Source organism: Dicentrarchus labrax, unplaced genomic scaffold (assembly GCF_905237075.1).
Source record: "Dicentrarchus labrax unplaced genomic scaffold, dlabrax2021, whole genome shotgun sequence".
Lineage (NCBI taxonomy): Eukaryota > Metazoa > Chordata > Actinopteri > Moronidae > Dicentrarchus > Dicentrarchus labrax.
The window spans coordinates 2,617,122-2,640,825 of record NW_026136717.1 but is presented as its reverse complement, the minus strand read 5'-3'; the positions used below and the strand labels follow the sequence as shown (position 1 = coordinate 2,640,825).

The window sequence follows — 23,704 nt, the reverse complement described above, 5'->3', positions numbered from 1 at the left end:
CGTACGCAACTGCCTTTTAAGTCCTCCCATACAGGGACTGGGGGGTCGGCGCAGTTGTAAAGGGGATGTGGGGTGACAAATGCCAGGTGTTTGATTCTCCCCAGGCTAGCAACCCCGGTGGCCGAGCACTGGGGCCGACACAGAGCGCCGCTCTCATTTCTCATGTGACAACTTGTTTGATCTCAGCCTTTTCTACTGAACGCCGGGCCAGAAACAGCAGAGAGGAGGAAATGTGGAGTAGGTGATGACATGAAGGGAAAGCAGGCTGGCGTGTTAGCATGAGAACCTTGTTTTTAGCACGCTGGATGTGGGCGCAGGCTGAGTGATTTGTCACCTGCAGTTGGTGTAAAGCACACATCAGCACAGAGACATGTGTTGTAGATAGCTTTCTGTTTAAATATTTTTATGTGATATTATAGAATGAGTGATTTAATATTATTATTATTGACACTCTAGCAAAATTGGTGAAGGATTAAGACTAGTTTAAAATCTGGAACCTTCTTGAGAAAACTTAACCCTTTAATGGGAGCTTTTAGTTGAATTCAAACTGCTAATATGTACATTTTATAAGGTTTTTCACCACTACAGAAACACTGTGTAACTGTACGTATGATAAGGCTGTCTGACATTGCTGTTATTAGTTAGATTATGATTTAATAATGTGCGATTCTCAGAGCCTTTAGACAGTAACCTCTGCCAAATCGTTAAATGATTGTAAATTTGCACTTTTACCGATGTGTACATTTATCTCCCATAAAGGAGAAAAAACACTACCATGTAGAATGATTGATTCATGTTGTCAACATACGCAAAACTCTAACACTTGCTTTGTGGTTTGAGAAATAACTCCAAAGTTCTGTGTGTGTGTGTGTGTGTGTGTGTGTGTGTGTGTGTGTGTGTGTGTGTGTGTGTGTGTGTGTGTGTGTGTGTGTGTGTGTGTCTGTGTGTGTCTGTGTGTGTCTGTGTGTGTCTGTGTGTGTGTCTGTGTGTGTGTGTGGTGCCCAGATAGTTCACCCGGTACAAAAGGCTGAGTCCTCGCTGCAGCGGCCCAGAGTTCGAATCCAACCTGTAGCCCTTTGCTGCATGTCATCCCCTCTCTCCCCCATTTCCTGTCTATCTTCCTATCTTCAGCTGTTATTATCCATTAAAGGCACCCCCCCCGAAAAAAAACCCCAAAAACATAGAGGAATATGCCACCAGTCGCCTTCATTACAGGCTGCCATGTTAAACCTCCATGTTCCTACAGTAGAAGTAAAGTTGTCTCTAGAGGGAGCTGTGTGAAATCTGATAAATGTCTTCATGTGACGTCACTTGAGTCAGCATGAATTGGGGCTGAAGGCTACACATTTGAAAATGAAAAACATCTGCTACCAAACACTACTACCAGCATAAAATGCATTGTGAATAAAGTAGGCACCAGGTTTTGGATTTAAGAAGACTATTTCTCTGGTACTGCTACATCGATTTTTAACAACAAAAAAAGAAACATTGTCCATTGTCAGTGTAACAGTGTTATAGGAGTGCAATACTAAATTGGTAGTGTTCTTTAGAAGATCAAAAAATAATATTGTTATTGAAAACCTCTCAAAAAAGACAAAAAACCTATATGATACTGTACCATAATTTAGACATGTATTTATTTTGTTTTAATTATAAAACCAACAGACTAGAGGGGATGTATTTACATTATTCAATTAAATTAATGTGATAACCTTTCAAAACTTCTCCCTAAGCATACCACATCAAGAGTGGATTTTTTTTTCTGCCACTAATTACCAAGAAGGAAACCACCTGTCTTGTTTGAAAGTCCCATCAGACCCTGGAATTTCTTTGGGTGTGGGCCTTACTTCAGTGCTAGAGATTGCTCTATCAGGTTTATTAAACTCATTAAACTTTTCAGAAAGATACTGCAACTACCAAACAGTTGAGGAAACCATTAAGGGATAACTGCAGCCAGATTGAAAATGAGCTGATAGAGTTCTAGTACATTTGTGTTGCGAACCACAACATTTCAGTATAACGAGTTGGCTTTGTTCGAATGAATCCACAGTGTCAAACTGAAAGGCTTCTTAATTCACATTAAAACAGTTCTGTTTGGACAGCCCCTGCTGAATTAGACAAGCAAACCAAATAGCCTTGGTCAGTTTGGTCTTGTTTGCTGGCATTTCTTTTTTTGGCTGTCCTAAACTGTGCCAAGAGTTAAGAGAAGAAGCCAGATTGATGCCAGCAAACTCAGATTGAAGACTATTTATTTTCTTTGAAGAGGGCAGCTTTGGTGGCTCTGAGTGAAGCAGGACAAAAGCCCTAAAAGAAGGAGCGGTAGCAAGATTTATGGCACTCTGAAGAAGCTGTCCCATAAACCAACAGACCAGCTGTGTGTTGTTTGTAGGAGGTGACAACCATTGATGTCGCTCTGCCTTTTGTCCTCACTTCTCTCTCATTCTCCCATGTTTCTTCTTCTCACCACTTTGTTTTTTGGGCAGCTCTGGTTTGCAGCAGCAGCAGCAGCCTCCTTTTTTAAATGATAAATTTGGGTTTGTACACTAACATCAAAGTGCATTTAAAACTCCCTTTAGACTGGCACATTTAAAACCACATCTCCAGTTGGTGTGGTTAGATGCTGCTTGGCTTTGGCAAACAGGGCTTTCTGTCAAGGTTGGAATTTTGTTTAATAATGTTGACTTTTAATTTTAAAAAATAGGAGACCTATTATAATAAATGTATCTATTATGGGAAAATATAAATTTGTCAGCTGTCAGAGGTTTGGGAGGCTGTTTATACCACAGTATTTGTCTCTAGGAGTCCTTTTCCAGCTTAACTGCAGGTACGTGGGGCTTCATAGGTGATGCCAGTTGGCAATCAAATCTTATATCGACGGTTGGTCGTCCTATGCTGATATTAAGGCGATATTAATTAACTTACTATCAAAACTAAGATGTTAAATAAGCTCTAGAATATGTGCTATACTGTGCATTTTATAGCATTCTTTAACATTTTAAATCCTTGATTACAAACCTGTTTGCATCACTTTTCCATTGATCTGACACGCCGCATCTCCGTTCTCCATATGCCTGTTCACCAAAACCTTTTCAAATAAGGCGGTTTAGGAACCATCCTTATCTTCCTAAAAAAAAAATGGGTAAATAGGTGGAGCGTTGGTGGAACTAAGAGGGGCTGAATGGAGCCTGGTTACTGACCCACCTGTCACTCAAAGCATCCACCCCCTTAATTATGCATAACTTTCAGCCTTAACATAATTTAAACAGGTGAGTTATATAAAAAAGTTCATGAATGGTGAAATTAGCTATAGAGACCAGAAGTGTGTTTAGTACCAGGCTGTAAACATGTTTATTTCTGCTGTAAAGGTGGGCATTTTAAGATGGGGCCTTATGGAGACTGACTCACTGCTGGAGCCAGCCTCAAGTGGCTGTTAGAGGAACTGCAGTTTTTGGCATGTCCATGTTAGCCAGCCACAGAGGTAACTGCTAGGCGACAGCCCATTTTTCCCATCATGCATTAGCCTAGTGTGCCAATGTTACTTTTTGTTTGTGTTTGTAATTATATGTTCAGAACATTGTGGTTTATGATGGTAATTGGTTGGTTGGTTTATAGTTTTAACCATTAACCCCAGTGAGGTGGCGGTTTCATGACTCAGTTGTCCATGCAAACACATCATTGTTGTGCTGTGATGATATGCAAATTATTGGTTAACTTTAAGATACAGAAAAACTGCACTTAATTAGTAGATTAATTGACCTCGTAGTGATTCCAGAAACTTTGGACATATTTGCAGTGTTTCCTCTATGTTGATTTTGGAGCGGCTGCCCACCGCTGTTAAGTTTCTGCCGCCACGGTATCAGAAATGGGGCAGACGCACGATGTAGCCACTGCTAAAAAAAATCCTAGAGGAAACACTGTATTTGATATCCCAAAACACAATACTTCAGTTTCGAGGGTTTTCAGAGCTGTCGACAAATCAGGGGCCAGATAATCATGTCTGACTATCTGGATGTGTCTATTTCATCTGCAGCCAAGTCTGCGAGGGTGTGAGCTCTTTCTTCCCCTGAGCACTCACACTGTACTCTTGTTGAAATACATGAGCTGTCCACACTTCTAAAAGTTCTGTTGGAAGAGGACGGAGAGCAACTAATGACTCTGTATCAAGGTGATTAGAGCTAGACGGTGTAGAACACACTACACAGCTGCTCACTTTAAAGCTAACTTTATCTCCTCCGGTAAAAGAGTTTCTATTTTTACCCTGAATTATGAATAGAAATGTGTAGGTTTTCTGTCCATAGTAATGTGTCCATAGCTGTAATACCCCTCTCATACAAAGAACATGTATGAAACATGCCAATAAAAACTGCCATAATACTCTAATAATACTACTTCTGACAGTGTCACATACATAGTGTGTTTCTGGTGGCTTGTCATTGTTGGAACACACATGGTAATTCGATCTTTGGTATTGTGTTCTCAGTTCATTTCTTAGATTAATCAGGTTGAGAGATTTGTGCACTTGTATGTACATGTGTATCTGATCAGGTCATGAAACAATCTGTCTTCAAGCTATAGTGAGTGTACATGGATGTGCCTGTAGTGTGCCATGGTGATGCTGGAAAACTGTCAGGGTATCTGCAGGGCTTGAAAAGTCTCAAAGTATGGAATTCGGTTCCCCCCCAAAAAAGCCCTTGCAGTAGAAGGTATTAAACGTCTCATATTTAATTAACAATTTTGACTTTTTCTTTTTGCCTGTTGCAGAGATTAACATTAGTTATAACTTTTTTTGTATGTGGTTGCAGGCAGGTTGTCAGGAAATGTTATACAGCTATAAACTAAATGAGGCTGGTGCGACAGTGGATTGTGCTGCAGGAGGCTGTTTCATCATTTTTGTGGAGTCAGCACTGTAGGACCTGTAGCAAACACTGTCACTGCTGCTACGGTAGCTAGGAAGCTCATCAACCCATAATGGGCAAGTGTTGATATTAGCAAAAACTAAAAGGACCAGTGCAAATCTTAAAGGACTAGTGGATATTATGTTCCATTTCCAATAGAGCCTCCTAAATGTTACACACTGGACCTTTTTAAATGAATGTTTTTAACTGGGTATGAAACTATCTCAGTCTAATACAGATGCCTCTATATGATCAATGTAAACAAATAAGACCATCTTAGAAAATAGTGGCTCTTTTTATATAGTTATTCTTAATGCCTGCCACCAGTTCCGGTGAACAGAAAATTACTGACAAAAATATGACATAAATGTTGATAATTTCATGCATTCAATGAATAATTGTGGTCCTTTTGGCCCTACTGGATTTGAATCATTCTAACAGGTATGACTATTTAAAAGTGTATTCAATTTGATTCTATATAGTATTTAAAAGTCATACATAAACCCTTTTATTGGCATTTATTTGTGTCCTCAATAGTCCTGAGTCTGTGTCTTTTTAGAAAGAAAACTAGAACGCTTTGACCCTGATGAAAATTCCTCTGGCACTCTGTCACATTTGAATTCATTAAAGAGGATCATGATTAACTCTAATGGCTTCTTTAAATTTGCAATTGTGACCAAATTGAATTAACTGACTGACAGGGAAGTTTTCCCTGTCCTTTTAAAATCACGAGTTGCTCATGTAACACTGATGGGGTGAAGTTGAAATGGATCCAGTGCGTACAAATGAATTGTTCGATGACTTGCTACAGTTCTATGCTGTACATTTGCCACACTGAGGCTTAAGTCAGGTGGCCACTAGATGTTTCATCAGAGGAAGTCTCATATTATGGGGGTGTGATTGTCTTCTGATGTCGGCCAGAGTGTCCATGCGGTTTGCAGGTGCTTTGATAACAATGGACTATATTGGCTCAGATATTTTCTTGGAACTTAATCCCTGTTTCTGTAGCATTCTCTCATCTCTTCTGTAAAAGTGCACATCACAGTCAAGAGGCAGTTTGTACAGCTACGCAGTGGCAAGATGTCAGGAATGTGGAGTAAAAGAATCCGCACAGTGCTCGGAGCACTGCCCAGTCTCTCACCTGTGCACACCTGGAATCCCTGCAGAGAGCACACGTGGCTGACCGGTCGGTTCCAAAAGCGGTGATGTTGACTCCTCTGTCAGAACATCTGAAAGGAGTTTTTCACCGCCTTCTGAAGGAGAGTCTTTCTGATTCAAAGTCTCGGCTCACTCTTCGTTCTTTTAATACTGATATATTTGTTAGGCATTAGACATTTGAAGAACACAGCCATGAAATAAACTCATTCTTTGACAAGCATATATAGTGGAATTTAACAGTATAATATAAAAAGCATGCTAATATTATAATAAATTCTGCTTTTTATTAAATGTGTACTAATGGCCAAAAACGGAACAGTTGTATACTATATCATAAAAAATGAGTAGAACCAAACAATGACTTAAATGGAAGCAGAAAAGAAGAAAATGGAACCAGCAATTCTGGTATCCGAACCTACAGCTGAGCCAGAGGTAGCAGGAATCAAACCCCAGGTCACTGTGGTGGTGGACACTCCTGCTCCTCCTCTCTACCCCCAAATGTAAGTTTCTCTGTCCCCGACATGAAATAGGCTCCACATACTCGTATCTTATTTGTAGCAGACTGACATGTTTGTTTGAGTGCAGTCATATACACAATGCTGAACACCACACTAGGGATCGGATGATATACAGTATTATCATGATGAAATTTAATGTGGTAAATTTACGTTATTGGAATGAATCAGGATAATTGTGCCTATCCTCATATGAGGGACTTGAACAAGCTGTCCAGCTCTCTAACGTAGTCATATATTGATTTCCTGAATGGGGGAAATCCATATATACAATATCAGAAATACTTTAATAATCCCAGGGGGAAATTACATAATATATAATATGTATTCTACAATAAGTCATAGTCATTATCATGAGCACTCTTCTGTTCCAGCACTGCTTGTGTGTGTTTTGTGCACGTGTGTGGTGAATCATTAGACTGTGATTTATGAAGCTACATGTAGACCTGAGGCTCAAGCCTGGCTCTTTTCAGATGAAGCCAGCTCCACGTGGATTTGTTGGATGGATGTTGGCTTTGGGCCCTGACACACTAGGATGACTTCAAAGAATTAGTGCTGACTAATGTGCCACCTCATGTCTTGTTAAAAGCAGCACTTAAACTCACCTCAAAGGCTACAGTCAGTGACCAGCTGGCTGCTGACATGCTGTAGACCTTACTTCTGTACATCACTGAAAACAAACTGGCAACTTATTCCACAACTGTGAATCTGATAAAAACACTGGGGCTGGGCAATATGGCCAAAAAGTAAAAGCTTTTGTTTGTTTGTTAACAACAACATAATTAAACATCTGAAACATTTTGAATTTAATGTGCAAGAATAATAAAATACCTGTCCTACTTGCAAGGCTGTTATCATTGTGCATATTCAAAAATACACTAGACATGTTGTTCAACCACGTCCGAAGACCGATGTGTTTGTGACTGTTCCAAACGGCCATACTTAAAGGGGGCAGGACTAAAAGTAACCTTTTCTGCATGTTATAACAATGATTTTCACAATGTATACATTTTATATCATGCAAAAACAAAAGTTGTATTTAATCTATGCCCCAACCCTAGTGTCACTAAAGCTACGTTCACACTACAAGTGGCACAAGTCAAATGCAATCTGATCTTCTCAATTCTGATTTGGGCCACTTTTATACGTGGTCCTAAATCCGATACAGGTCTGATTCTTTGCAGTGTCACTGTTTAATGTCCCTCAGATCAATATTCATCATGCACGTCTCTACAGGACCGTGTTCACACTGGAACCTGATATGGGCTGCATTTTAAAAACAATGTAGCGTAACTCAAGTTTAAAGGAGTACTCCAGTGTTTGAATATATGTTTTCCATAAAATATACATAAAAGGTTAAAATTGAAGCAGCAGGGACGGAGATATCCTGACTTTTAGTCTCTAATATGGATCAAGCTTTAAAAAAAAAGCTAGAGCCTACAATTCCCATAATGCAAATAGATAGGGAGGATCTGATAAAGAGAATGCTGTCTGCTTAACACTCATGTCTTTCATACTCCATGTCCACTCCATTATCTGTGAGGATTTTTGCTGGACAGAACGTGGAACAGTTTTATGCATTTCATTTGCAGTATTGTATTGGAACTCTTTTATTAAATTGGAAAAAGTAGCAGAGGAAATGGTGAATGTATTATGGCATCAAAATGGTCAAATGTCACAGAATATTGATGTAAAAAGCGGTATTGTATTTTATTTAACACTTTTGTTTTCTCTTCTTCCTCCCAGTCCGAACAGCCCAGTCCAGCCAGTTCCAGCTCCAGTTCAGGCTTTGCTCCCACACACCACAAACGACAAGGTAATTTTCTGGAACATACATACAGCTGATCTCATGTTTATTGTCTCATTAAGTCAGAACTGATGTGTATAATGCGTTTTAGTAGAAATAAAAAGGAGCTCAGTCAGTGTCAGAGACTTAAACCACGCTGGCATTTCCTTTCAAACTGAACATAACACTGAATTCTTTTTCAGAGACAAGGAGCCTGTTTGCTTTGGTATCATTTTACAGGCCAATTTCAGTATCAGGGCCACTGTTGGAAAATGCAAAATTAGAAAGTTTTGAGGATTAGAGGTCCAGTGTGTAACATTTAGGAGGATCTATTGTCAGAAATGGAATATAATATTCATAGGTATGTTTTCATTAGTAATCTTTAGAATGAGTTGTTTTTATGGAGTCCATCATGTTGAACTGCCATTTTTGTACAGTAGCCCAGAACAGACAAACCAAACACTGGCTGTAGATAGGACCTTTTGCATTTTTTTGCACGTTCCGCAGCCACCATAGTTTCTCCTTCGCACTGGGAAGGGGAGACTAAATCAGAGATTTTTTATAATGTATTTAGTTTTGTGCAAAATAATGGCAAAGGTCAAGGGTGCCTGTAAATAAGTGCAAAGGGTTGATAAGAAGAGAGCAGGAAACTGCTGTTTGCAATTTTTGTAGATGTTAGTAATGGAAATATGTTCAAAATATTGAGCTTTCTTGTGGTACTTGAACGTTGAAGTGGCCATCCTACGTAATGACAAGACCAGCAGTGGCTCCAAGACAATCTGAGTTTGAAACTCCTGCACTAAATCAATAAAGTAAATATATTTTGAAAATGTTCCAGGAAAAAAGATGAAATGTTGAGAAAAGGCCACGTTATTATGAGGTAAAGCCATCATTTATAAGAGACAATTATAATAATTCTTGATTACAGGATTATTTCACTTGAAATAGTTGTAATATTATTATATAATGGAATGACGTTATTCTCAGAATCTTTTTGTCTGACAGTTGGCATAATATTTGGTGGTAGAGCTCGACATGAATCACCAGACCTGTTGAAACTATTTTCCAGTGTAACCCACTTATCAGAACCCCTTATTTGAAAGTGAAAACAAAGGCAAACAGTGATAGTATGCTGTCGGTCAGTAAGAGAGCCAGGTGAGTCTAGAATGTATTGTTTGGTGACCTCTGCCTTTGTGTTTAATTTTCTCTGGATGCAGTGGTGGACTTCATCATCAGGAAAAGGGTGGCTATTCCTGCCACCACCCACACAGGTAACAGTCCCTCTGAGACCTGTGAGCCCCTCCCCCCACACCCTTTTCACATCTGCATGGAGAACATGTTTCCAGCTTGTCCACATGCATGAAAACTCATGCATTTCCTGGCAGTCATGTTAGTAGGGTTTGGTATTATATCAGGGATATGATACCACCCTCCAGATCACCCATCACTGCTGATCCAGCAACATGTGCACATATAGAATGTCCTCCTGCACCCTGAGAGAGGAGACACACTATTCATCTCCACTGACTGTCCACACGTCAATGAGAGACACTGTTGCACTGGGTGTTCCTTCATCACCATGAACACACACTGTACTTTAATTGAAGTTTATTAGTTACTTGAAAAATGAAATGAAACTATATTTGTGAGCTATCAGGGCTCTTACTTAAGGGTGTCCTACTGTTCAGGTGATGGGAAAAAATTATCAGGGATGATTTTTAAAAAAAAGCCAATAATGGGAAGCTGTTTTTTCCACAGATTATCTGTCTCTTGTTCTACTGTCAGGATACAGTGAAGGTTTCAGTGAATATGACAGAAAGGTATTTATATGAAAGTACCTACTGCAGCTTTACAAAGGTGTCAATGTAGAATTGCGACTGAGTACCCTGGTGTCACAGGTGGCCAAACCGGCAAAATGTATTGTATTTTATTGCCTTTAATGGACAGTGACAGCAAAGAGGGAGATGACACACAGTCAGCTCTTCATCAGCCCTACCAGGTGAGCTACCAGGCCTGCCCCTATTTTTAAAGTTTTAGACTTCAGTAGGAACCAGTGGGCTCAGAGCTGAGAGCCACAGACAGAGTAGGGGAGTCAGGGGAGACTAACACATTGTTGGTCTTTTTGTGGGATTTGCTGACAAAATATATAAAAACAGACAGCCTTATCAAGTATAAATGTGTCCCTGCTCTTACTGGGATCAAACCAGCATCTGTTCTGGAGCCATGAGCTCCACTGGATCATCCTGCCATCCCTCCACCTCGCAGCATGATCCACTGCCTCATGCATGTTTGTACTCATGCTTAATTGTAAATAATAACAATAATAATAAAAAGACTCAATTGCAGTGTGGTCTCTTGTGTTCTGTCTCTCTCACGCACAGTGCTGGGCCCGCTGCAGTCAGTCATGCAGGATCTGCACTCAGACGACAACGATGAAGATTCAGAGGATGACGATGACAATGACATGGACTCTGACGTGGAGCGACCTGCACACACACACCTTACACACCATCAACGCAGGTCAGTAAATGGTCACAATCACAACGGGCCAGCTTGTGTCATTAAAGTGTAATCATAGACAGGCAGCACATACTAACATGATACAGACACTGTTTAACTAGACTATTGCAGTTTGGGTTGTTGAGGGGCAGGTTTGTGATTTTCTGTGTAACCTCTCACTGGAGTGAATTTTGGCATGTTCTCACATGCAGAATGGTGAGCTTGCACTTAAAAACAAGCTTGGGTTTGGCACAGGATTCTGATCACCACATTTGTGCAAGACTCCAGTCAGAACTTGTCTGAATTTACACTTTACACTCAGTTTCCGGGTTCCCCTGAGTAGCAGTAAATATGTTTTCAGGTTGTCTATACCACTGCAGTATAGGCAGCATTGTTAAATAGTGAAGCATTTTGCAAGAGACAGATAGAGAGAAAGAAACCTCTTTTCTCTCTACATGGCCCTGGCAGCACGTAGCTTGCCGCTAGCTGGTAGCTACCTTAAAGACAATTTAAATGCCAAGCTACATGGCGTAAAGTGTGGCTGTATTTCATTCAAAAGGATTCTGGACAGGACATGCAACAAAAAAAAATTGTGTTTAAAGGGGGCGTACACTTTAAATCAGAGGGATTCACCGTGCTTGACTGGCTGTGTGACCCCATACCAGGCACATCAGCCAGCACTGTGGGCGTCTCTAGCCCCGGAGATGTGGCACATTGATGTAAAAACAATATGTAAATGACAAGTTGCATATATTATACTGATATATGATATATATGACTTTCCATTTATATCTATGATGGGGAGACCATTGATGATGAGGACAGCAGCCATTCCTCAGGTTAGCAAAAAGTTTGATAGCTGGACTTAGAATAACAGCTCTTACTGTAACTGTTGTTTAGTATTAAATTAGAGTGAGTTTGTTCTACACATTTATATTATAAGGTATTTACACTAATATATTTAAGTATACATTAAACTCTTAGCAGATAATATATTGATTAAAGTTTTCCTTAGCAATAAAAGAAAAGCCGTACTTGAATGTCATCAACCATCATTTTGTGCTTGGTTTTTAAAAAAAGCATTGGTTCGGGCACCTCTTTAAAATTCTCATTTTCACACCAGTATCTGAAAAAACCCAAACAATGTGAAACCCTAGCAGGCAGGATTTGTAAATAGCTTTTGCTAATACATTAAATATATCAGCTTCATAAGGTGATAATATGTCAGATGTTGAGTTTACAGCTTGTTCTGCTGTCCTCAAGTGGCCAAAAAAATCAATGAATGCAGCTTTATGCAGTACAAGGCCCAAAATCTTTTTGAAAACGTGTGGAGGCGGTAACAGTCTCAGGTTTGTCTCAGTTAGACCCAGGCAGCCGCACTGAAAGGTATAATGCGTCTTTTGATCTACTGAAGCATTTATTCTTTGTCTTTTCTCCTGCAACTTACTACCCAGGGTCAGTCTGAGTGATGGCAGTGAGAGTGACAGCTCCTCACCCTCACCCCCACCCCGCAACGACGCCCCACCCTTACTTAAGACTACTAATAACCAGGTAAGATAATAGTATACTATGTATCAGGTATTTTGTCAGTGTAATTCTGTCGGTGTAAGGGGAAATCAGGTATTAAAGGCATACTACGTAGGATTTTCCTAACAAACAATATATAGACTCGTACAAACATAATCCCTGTCAGTCATCATTTATGACCCTTATGAAGCATGTTTCAGTGTCTGTATCTGCAGACCCTGCAGCCCTCTGCCTTCTTATTTTTCTGTGTATGGGTCGTTTCTGGGTGTCAACCTTTGTGCACCGCGCAAGATCTGAGGTCAGGACTAAAATAAAATCATAGCTACTAGGTTACATCGATGTCTCGGTCACTCTCTTCTGCTCTCCAGCTCTGGCATAGCACTAATGGAGATCTATGCAAGGCTATGACCAAGGGATTGGGCTACACACACTGCTACACACAGCAGACAGTGCAGCTTCAGCAGGATTATGCGGAGGAGTGGAGATGCTTTAGAACGGGACCACTGTGAAACAATCAGAAAATAATGTTATTATTTATTTCTCTGATTCACTGCTTTGTTCTCTGTGTCAGCTGTGTCTACCTTGTTCTATCATCGCTGCTCTCAGTTGAACCGGGGGGGAGGGGCCAACTTTGAAAAATCTTATATAGTATGCCTTTAATGTATGTAGCATCAATACACGCAGAGTGAATTTGATTCAATGTGTTTACTCTGTCCTCTGTCAGATACTGGAAGTGAAGAGTCCCACCAAGCAGAGCAAGCAGGACAAGAACAAAAACCTAGATTGTGACAAGGTACACAAAGCTTCTTTTGTTTTGTTTTTCAGTAGAAAGCAGCCCGTATGAAATAGATTGTATATTACCAGTAACATATGGGAGCTGTGCATGTTCAGCACTTGACTTCAGAAGAGTCTGGGACCGTATGTTACACTATTCAGTAGTGCTGTCAGTTAAACGTGTTATTAACGGCGTTAACGCAAACCCATTTTAACGGCGTCAATGTTTTTATCGCAAGATTAACGCCTAGCACACTTTGTAGTTTTTTTCACATGCTGTTGCAACAACTAGTAACGTTAGAAAAACTACAACACCACACCGGATCTAGCTAGACCGGAAACAAAACAACAGGCGCGCCACACACACTTGTTGAAGAGTAGTAGACGTTACGTTTTGAGTGGATGGCGAGCGCGAGACATCGAAATGGATGCCAATAATATTCTGAATGGAAAGTTTACTTTTAAGAAGTTGCCAAATGGTTCCATTGACAAGACCACAGTGATCTGTGTGTTTTGTCGTTGTGAAGTTGTTGAGTCTGAAATACCACTTGATGGCCAAGCACACAGCTGACGTGAATTCTCCGCCCCCTCGTCAAAGCCAGGCGACAATGGATGATTTTTCAATAAAAACAACATTTGCACAAAGCAAGCCGATCCACTTTTCCATGTTGATAAGAGCATTAAAATGAGAAAAATAATGGGACAAAAAGAAATCAAGGGACATTTAGAATAGATAAAAATGTGCGATTAATTGCGAGTTAACTATGACATTAATGCGATTAATCGCGATTAAATATTTTAATCGTTTGACAGCACTTCTATTCAGACAGGCAGTGATGCAGGGTTGATGTGTGTTAACTGTTGCTTTGAATGGGTTAACATATTTGCTCTTGACCTGTATGTGTGTTTATCAGGGTTCCCACGAGTCCTGGAAAATCTGGAACACCTGGACATTTAGAGAGTAGTGTTCCAGACGTGGACACACTGGGAAATTAATTAATATGACCAAATATCCTGGAAATAATTTATGTATGGAAAATCTTTATTGTATTTTAGCCTGTACTGTTGCCAAATTAATGTTATGGTTGTAGGAAAGCTGTTGTCAATTCGGAAAGTGGAAAAATAGGCTAGCCAAGTGCGCCACAAAAGCGAGCTAACACAGAGTGTCCCTTAAACGCTGACCACTGTATGTGACTACGTGCTATCCTGTAGTGTCCTGGAAAATGTTCTGGAAAGGTCCTGGAAATTGATTTCTTAAGTGTGGGAACCCTGAACATGGTTTTGGTACAACACCTGTAGAAATACTTGATGGGTTGCTATAGTTATTATAGAGTTGATGTAACTTCATAGTTGATTTTGGCAGAGAGCTCTTAACTAACTCATGCTGTGTTTAAGTGGAGTTAAAAAAGATACCAAAATCAGGTCTGAATACTTCACTCAGTATAAACACCATATGGCTTCAATGAAGAGCTGCAATGACGAGGAATATATACATTATGCGATACCGTCATTTCCACATTCCATTTCCAATCTTAAAGCTACTTAAGAGGAAACCTAGGGGGGAAACTGGCTTGTTAAGTTAAAAGGTGACAACAAAATAAACCAGTGTAGGTGTTGCAGCAGTTGACAGCTCTGCTAGAAAATACAATTATACCAGATGTGGACTAATATACTATATATTGATTTAACCAGAAAGTCACGTTGAGAGCCAGATCTTTTTAAAAGCAGGATTGGGAGGGTTATTTTAAGAATGGAATATAGTTACTAATTAAGTCGTCCTTTATTATCGGTGAATAGATGAAAGTGCTGATCTCACCTGACAGAGAACGAGGACCAGCGTACCTTCTGATACAAGCAGGGTTCCCACACACCCTGGAAAACCTGGACATTTATAGACTAGTTTTTACAGTAATGGAAACACCTGGAAATTGATTATAATGACCAAATATCCTGGACATGTTTGTATTTTAGCCCCTCACACAGATCACCTACGTAAACCTTGGTGTGTATTTTGTTTGGAACTCGACTGTTGGAAGGATAAGCTGTATGATACTTCAAAGTAGCTTTACCAGATGCAAAGAGGAACTGACAGCAGTGATCAGTTCTCATATCTGCATCATGCAGCATCAAGTTTCTTGTTGCAGTGGTCAACGAATACAGGCACAGTGATGTTAACTGTACATGCAACAAAGACTTTCTAGAAGATGAATTTTCTGTAGTAAAATAATAAAATCAATTCTACTGGATTTGAACTCACTTACTTATGAGCTGTGGCCACATTAATGTAGTCAATTTGCCCTTACATTAAAAAAAAAGGGGGGTAGATAATAGATAATTTATAAAAGTTTAAAAATGTCTGTAAGAATTCTAGCTGTACCCCGCTGTGTGTGCAGCAGTTATTTGGGTCTTGTGCGAAACGACGACTCTGGTATGAAGGGGTTAAATGTGGGTTGAGCGTGTGTTCATTGCCTCACAGCAGGTTTGTGTGTAAAAGTGGCATATGAAAGCCATAAAGCTAACAACACGTTGCTGTGTGTTTCCCAGGCTTACCTGGACGAGCTGGTGGAACTGCACAAGAGACTGATGACACTAAGAGAAGGTCATATACTGCAACAGGTATGTATGATGGTACACTGTCAGGTAGCGTCACTGTGTAACACTCTGTTAACTGAAGGTGATTATTATCATTTCCTTTCTGTTGTACCATTTTTCACTCCGTCTGCCTCCTCTCATTCAGCTACACGTCTCCCACAATGCATTTAACATGTTTAAAAACCCCAGGCGCACACTTCAGACAAAGGTGGGCTTATGGATAGTATTAGTGAACACTGTGATGTGTTTATGTTGGACGTCATGGTTGTTTCTGTGGATTCAGTAAGTTGTGTAGCTGCACTGCAGTCATCTGTTGGTTGAAGCTGCCTCCTCTGCCTCTGCTGTGCTGGATTTCTCCCAGAAAAACTGTTAAAGTCTCAAATGATGAGGTCCAGAGGGAATAACTTGGTCTCAATGCTGAAGGACAACATCATTTTTAAGATGAGCTGAGAATATTTTTCCTATCACCTCCTACATTATGCAGTTGAACTGAATTACTCAGTGTGCTCAGCAGGGTGCATGGATTGGCCAGGGATTGTACCACTGCAGTGTTTTCTGACTCTTATACTTGAACACTTTTTATTCCTTTAAAAAAAAGAACAATATATCTTTTCCCTCTGTTTTAATTAGAGTGCACCAGACTGCTTCAGTTACATGTTAAAACCTTGTTATTTGGGTTCAGGGTTGTAACGTTTGCAGACCTGAAAATGTCCCATCACTACAACCTTCCCCCAGTGTCTGTGTGCACAAAATAACACTTATTTTAATAGCAAGCAGTTTGTGTGTTTTTGTTGTTCAAAACCATAGACTGTGTAAATCAAAATGTCTGTAGTCTCCGTTACACCACCTATGGGTTTGTGAAGAGCCGCTGTGAAGCACAGTGTGAGCGGCTCTGTCCGTGGCCATCTTGGAGTGTGGGTGGAGCTCTGGTGGGCTGAATGAAGCCTAGTTACTGAAAACAGCAGCCTGTGACAGCACCCACCTGTCAGTCAAAGTGGCCATGCCCATAGTTATACACAACTTTAAGCCTTAATACAATTTAATTTGATTAGCCCCGATAGCTCACCTGATAGAGCTGGTGTCACGCGTACAAAAGCTGAGTCTTTGCTGCAGCGGCCCAGGGTTCAAATCTCATCATCTCCTCTCTTATCCCCTTTCCTGTCACTCTTCTGTCACTATCAATTAAAGGTAGTAAAATACATTGTAATGATATATATATATATAAACACATACATATATCATTTAAAGGGGTGAGTTATATAAACATTCACCCCCCATACAGTTCTCATTTACGGGGAAATTAGCTATAGAGACCAGAACAGTTTTTGTACCAGGCAGTAAATATGTTTACTTCTACTGTAAAGGCCTTATGGAGACTGACTCACTGCTGGAGCCAGCCTCAAGTGGCTGTTAGAGGAACTGCAGTTTTTGTTATTTCCACGTTGGCTTCATTTCTCAGAGCGGTGAGTTTGTCAGTGGGTAAAAGATGTAGCATTAACTGTCGAACAGTTTAAAAAGCAATGGGCTTGAAATATCTCCACAGTCGACTAAGAAAATTCACAATCACTCAGTTATAACATTATGTAACATTAGCTAACATTAGTTAGTTAGTTAGTTAGCTTAACAGCCAAAGTGAGACAGCGAGCTAATATTTTCAGCTTTGTCTGACATGTTGTAAGTCTTCAGCCCCACCTAGCACTGCTGACTCAATTCAGTCTGAACTCTTAAAAACACAATTAATATACATATACATCTAGAAAATAAAATAAACTACTATTTAAATGAATCTGCACTCATAATCTTAAAAGTATCAGATTCCATTGGCAATAAGAAAACATTTAATGTAGTGGAGGTTTGATATTATCACTTACATTCCTGCATTATTATCTTCTGTGGAAAACTTACACTGAACTGCCGAGCTCCAGATAAAAAGGGAAAAGTGCAGTGGCTGCCTTCCCACAGTTTTCCCTGATCTCAGCATAATACCACTACCTGCCAGTGCTATTGGTCAGCTGTATTGTTGCGTCGGATTAGAAGAGGAGCTGTGATCTGTTACAGATCCTCTGCAATCTGCAGCTTCATCTGGAAGCAATGAATTATTTGGTTAACCTCTCTCCACCTAAGAGATTGCATGTTTCTTGCTTATATTCCCGGGCCCTATCATATAACGGTATTAGTGGATCTTCCCGGCTGCGGCTGCCAGGTTCTGCCTCGCTCTCCTAACGAGACGTCTGGCTCTGAGGAAAGAAGAAATCTCATCCAAAACAGCTTTAACTCGCGCCGTAATCAAGCTAATCTAGCCGAGTTCACCAACTGGCTCCACTTCCTGTTACAAGAGATGGAAATGATTAACTCGCAGCCTCTCCTGCACACTGGCGGGAACCACATATTGTATCACAGAGAGCACTGTAATGCACATGGCGCCTCTTCAGACAGTGGAACACAACATGAGTTTGGTAGCTGTTGAAATGAATCCCAAACTGCAATGAAAATGTGCACCACAGTGCGAGAGTGAGAGAGGTGACGCCTGAGCATCTGACTTAGATCTACCCTGTCATAAAAGCTGGCTGTTATTTCCCCCACATTTTTAAGAACTCTACCTACACATATTATGGTGTTCCTTCTCCCAACCACAAGCTTCTTTTTCCCCACTGGGTACAAAGTCTAAAACCAGTAATACACAGGAAAGGTACATGAAGGAGGAGGCCTCGCTCATTTTTATTACACTGCAAGCTTTGCCCAAACTGTAGAACTCTTGTACTCCGCAGCTAACCAGATCAAATGTGTATGGACCCCTGTTTTCTTCTTTCGTCTGAACCACTCTGCTCTGCGTTTTCTACAGGGTTCCCATATGTCCTGGGAAACCTGGACATTTTCTAGTCACAAAAACATCTGGGAATTGATTAGTTTGACCAAATAAAATAATCTATGTTGTCCTGGAAAAGCTCAGAGTAACATCTGAGCTGTAGCCAAACTGAAGTCATTTTTTAGAGCTGAGGTAAAAAGCAAGCATGCCACCAAAGTGAGCAAACAGTGTCCCTTAAACGATCTGTATTGTCAAGAAAATTTCCTGGAAAGGTCTCGGAAAAAAGTGTGAACCCTGGTTCTGACGTACTCACCTTCAGCATGCTTAGTCAGAGATTTAATAATGATCCATGTCATCCATTTAATGTTTCAAATTGTCCTCCCAACAGGAAGTGCTGAAAAATTAAGATTCATTTAGCTAACAGTGCTAACATGGTTAATGCTTCCTGTGGTAGTTTCTACTAGTGCATGCAGGAAGTAATGTCAGTACAAACATTACATGTATCTATCAGTAGATAATGAATGGTTCGCATTGAAAGAGGCTGACTGTGTGCTGATGTTATTTCACTACTTTGGTTTCTTATTTAAGGGATCTTAAATTGGGCAGATCTTTTACTTGCATACGCAGGTTAAATGTTCAGACATGAATAGTTGTACTCTCTGTCCTCCAGATTGTGAACCTGATTGAAGAGACGGGACACTTCCACATCACAAACACTACTTTTGACTTCGACCTTTGCTCCTTGGACAGAAGTACAGTCAGAAAACTCCAGAGTTACCTGGAAACCTCCGGACTGTCCTGAGGCTCTGAGCAGCTGGCTGCTGGATCTCGTCTCCACACAGACTTTTGATTTTTCTTGAATACAAACTCCCACCTTTGGATGCAATGCAAAAGCCCCCCCCGCCCCCCTCCTCCCCCACTGTGGCTGGGTCCAGTTGCTGTGTGTCCAGCCTGCTGGTTGGACTGGGCTTTCTGAATGAAGAGGCGGTCCCACTACAGAAACCAGAGCCAGGTGTTGTGAGGGGTGAGCCCTGTCGATCAGGAGATCACCCGGAAAGCCTTGAAGACTTCACTTGATTTATAGGATTAAAGTGGAGAGTGGCGACCTTGTTGCTCTTAATGAATGTGCATATTGTTACCATGTATGTTTCTTGATTTGTTGTTCATTGTGACAAATGCATGGTCAACATTGCCTTACAACATTGTAAGTCTTATTTATTGAATTTAATTTGCAGGTGTGCGTGTGTGTGCGTGTGTGCGTGCGTGCGTGCGTGTGTGTGTGTGTGTGTGAGTGATTGAAATGGCAAAAAAAGAAAAACAGCAGAATGAGACTTTGTTGAAGCACTTCACAACAGGCGTATCTTTGAATCCTACGACACTCTTTATGTCGCTGACTTGAACTGAAGTTGAATGTCATACTGAATCATTACAATGGGAACAAAACACTGCCACAGAAGGTGTGAATGTGATGCTGATAGATTTCTATTACAAATCATAAAAGACATGCTACATGTGTGCGACACTGTTGGAAATGTGTAATCTGTTTTGTTTTAGGAAATGCTATTCACATTGTGCAAAAACTACTTTCAGCAGCCTCGCAGAAGCACTCCTAAATCTTGCGAGGTCAGTTTTTGTGTGGATCCAGCCAGACGCAAAGGGTAGTGGTTTAGATAACCACAAGCAAGTGCTGTATTTTCAAAATAAAATGGGGTTTGGACTGGATTGGGTCAAATCCCGATCCAATTGTAACCTTGTCTTTTGAAAGGGAAACTGTGGTTTTTGGTTCTGACTGGCTGAAGTCTTTCCAGTCATTTGCAGACAGGTTTTAGCCGTAGAAAACATCCACGATGCAAGCAGATACCACAAGATGAAGGTTGTGTTTGTTGGCTGCATTTTGCGAGATAATAGAAAAAGTGTTCAGTGCGGTTTAGAAACCGCATCAATAAAGAGGTGCTCACACACACACTTACCAGGAACCACACATTTATTTAAAGGGCCAGTGTTAGAAGATAATGATTCAATTGGAATGTCAAAACAGTACATGTGTCTGGCCCGTGGACAAAGTCGCACAATTTCAAACATCTCTCCTCAAAGACATTCAGGGTCCAAAATTAACTTTTTGGCTCATCTAATGGCAGGTAAACAGAGAAAATTAACCAGCCATTTATGCATTATTTAAAGGACCAGTGTGTAGTATTTAGTACCATCTAGTAGTGAAGTTAAAATTCCCTTGATTCGCCGTCCCCTTCGGAGCGGTGGACACAAAAATCTAGTCATTGTTTGGTTTGTCCGTTCTGGGCTGGGTGGTTTAACATGGCGGACTCCGCCAAAAGAGAACCCACTCCCTCTATAGATAAAAACAGCTTATTCTAAGGTGACAAAAACACAATGATTCTTATTTTCTAGTGATTATACACTAATGAAATTACCTATGAATATTCTATTCCATTTCTGCCAATAGATCCTCCTAAATGTTACACACTGGACCTTTAACAAAAACCTTTACTTATTTTAGCCAGAATCTCAGGGCTGCTGTTTCTACTGCCTCCAGGACTTTTCTCTTCTGTCTCTTTGTCGTCATGTTTTCTTTTTTGTGGCTTATCAGTGGGAATGTGTTGCCATATCTCTAAGAATATGTAATGCATATTATGCAAGAACATAGTGGACAGTGAGGGTTGCATTAGTCTCAGCACGGTGATGTGAACTCTGTGATTGCAAATTATTTATCAGCCACTGAGCCCAATTTATTTTTCCACCAAACCCAAAATTAACCCACATTTGGCACTTGCTTAGTGTTAATTTTGGACCCTGAAGACTCAGTTGTACACAAACCCTGCTGTTCACCTTCACACCTCCACACACCTGGCCAATACTAAATGGCTAAATACATAAAGTGTCTGTGATTGTCGGATTGTCTGAAATATTGTTTTAGATCTCTTAGACAATCCAAAAGGCATGTTGTTAGAAGCCTAATGAGGCCTTCGGTGTGCAGACATTACTCTAGCTTTGCAAGACTGCATCTGTTTGAGCTACAAATAGCAATTCTCCAGTGACTACTTAAAGCCCATATGTGCAGAATTTTAAAATATTCAGTTTTGCTGCCCCCAGTGGTGAAATAAAGACAGTAGGGAAGACCGCAAAGAAAGTCATTATCTCCCTTCCTCCACCTCATGAATCTGACCAACTGTAACAATTTTACAAAACAAACTAGAAATATCCTCTTGCAAAAAATTAAAAAAGGTGAGTATCACAACATAAAAATTCTACATAAAGTGGCTTTAAATCCCCACATTTTGCTTTTGTCCTCTTAAAGAAAGCTCATGTTAAAAGCTACAGTAGGTAACTTTTATAAAAATAACTTTTAGTTATATTTACTGAAACTTTCATCATATCCTGACAGTTGTACATGAGACAGATAATCACTAGGAGGAGCCAGTTCATGTAGTACTGTCAGGGTATAGTGAAAGTTTCAGCAAATATGACAAACATTTTTCAAAAAATTACATACTGCAGCTTTAACATGACTTGCAAACTCATCAGACTGATACATCTGTATTCCACATGCATTAAGACTTTAAATGACCCTGCGCACACACAGATAGGTGAAGCATCATTTGGCAGTTTTTTATTCCCATATTCTCACACTGTAAAAAGTAAGACATAGGCGACTGCTGGAGTGAGCTGAGCACAAATCACTAAGTTCTAACGATACAATCAAAAAATACATTTTTATTTTTATTTTTTTATCACTTCCAGGAATAGTGTGCCACAGCAGGTCCTGCCAGCCTGCTCATTGGCTACGACCTAATGAAAGCTTTGTTGTGTCTGCTCATTTTCTGCTACAGGGCCAACGGAACATGCCAAAAGCATAGTTAATAGATTCAGCTGGTTTAGGATACTACAAATGTAAGTCTACAGAATATGATAAGGACGGTGTTGTGTCTTTGCCATCGGGGACATGGATTTGTAGGAGAGGGGGACAACCAACTCCCTTTACAATGTCAGGAAGGAGACTGTTCTGCAATTCTGAAATGTGTGAAATGTTTTTGAGTAAATTTAACACAAAAAACAAAGCCAATAGGAATTTTGGCTGACCGGTACTGTTATGGGTGTTAGAAAAAAGAAAAAAAAAAAGTTATTTTATTTATTTTGTGGGAATTTAAGTTGTTAAATCAAAGCTAAGCATCCATTTTCAAAGGGCCTTTGTTTGATTTGTATCAGGATGGTGAACCGTGGTGGTCCTTTCCAAATGACCTTAAAGGGGTTTTCTTACCCTCCGTTTTGTCTTATGGTTTCCTGTGTATTTTGAGGACATACAATAAATATTCTGTATGATGTACAGATGAGTTATTAAATACCTTGTGAATGAGCTTTTTTTGTCAGATTTTCATTCAGTGTATATATTCTGGCTGTATATATTTTATTCTGCTGCACAAACAAATATTTTAGGTGCGTAAAACATAACTTTTAAACCATTTTAGAATAGTGGTCTTATCTTTGATTAATATTCTATTATTATATTGGTAGACTATTGCCTTCCACAGAAGCTTGTATCTATCTAAATCTGCAAAGGACTGCAGTGGATGGAGCCAGCATGGAGTCACACATTGGTTTGTGGTTTAAAGCCTCTAGTGTGGCTATGGCAGTCAGTTTTTTTATTCAGAAGTGACTAGAACTGCAACAGTTGGTTGATTGATCTATTAGTTGTCTAATATCAACTTAATCTGCAACTTTTCCCAGATCAATTAATCGTTTTGAGTAATTTTTTAAGAAAAATTGTGAATATTCTGGTTTCTTTGGTCCTCTGTGACAGTAAACTGAATATATTTTTGGGTTGTGGACAAAACAAGACATTTCAGGATGTCAGCTTGGACAACAGATAAACCTTTTTTTTAGCAGTTTATCGAAGAGTTAATCGTTGGGTGCAGAATGTGGAGCTGAGGAGGATGTGCATTGCCGCGTCTTTATCCTGATCTGACTGAGAATCAAGGGACACGCCGTGGTAGCAACTTGTCAATCACAAGTCGCAAGGCCCTAAAGCATACCCTGCTTTATCGCCTATTTTACTCTGAATGGGACCATAATTTACTAAAAGAACATCATGCTGTATGGAAGAAGACTAAAACTAGAGACCATAAACTCATTAGGAAAC

At 40.1% G+C, this 23,704-nt stretch overlaps 1 protein-coding gene across 3 annotated transcripts in view; it reads left to right on the top strand.

Annotated features, from left to right (window-relative positions):
• Positions 1 to 22,922, top strand: part of mllt3 (MLLT3 super elongation complex subunit) — a 55,831-nt gene extending 32,909 nt beyond the window's left edge. Inside the window, exons 8-14 of one of the 3 annotated variants that reach the window (XM_051428557.1) lie at positions 8,315 to 8,384; positions 9,572 to 9,625; positions 10,736 to 10,874; positions 12,308 to 12,404; positions 13,105 to 13,173; positions 15,699 to 15,770; positions 19,223 to 22,922. In XM_051428557.1, coding sequence (XP_051284517.1) covers positions 8,315 to 8,384; positions 9,572 to 9,625; positions 10,736 to 10,874; positions 12,308 to 12,404; positions 13,105 to 13,173; positions 15,699 to 15,770; positions 19,223 to 19,354 — 633 coding nt within the window. In that variant the 3' untranslated portion in view covers positions 19,355 to 22,922. Of the gene's footprint in view, positions 1 to 8,314; positions 8,385 to 9,571; positions 9,626 to 10,735; positions 11,693 to 12,307; positions 12,405 to 13,104; positions 13,174 to 15,698; positions 15,771 to 19,222 lie in introns of those variants that run through there. The other 2 variants (XM_051428558.1, XR_007888272.1) reach the window with 2 other exon arrangements.
• Positions 22,923 to 23,704: the final 782 nt, after the last annotated feature.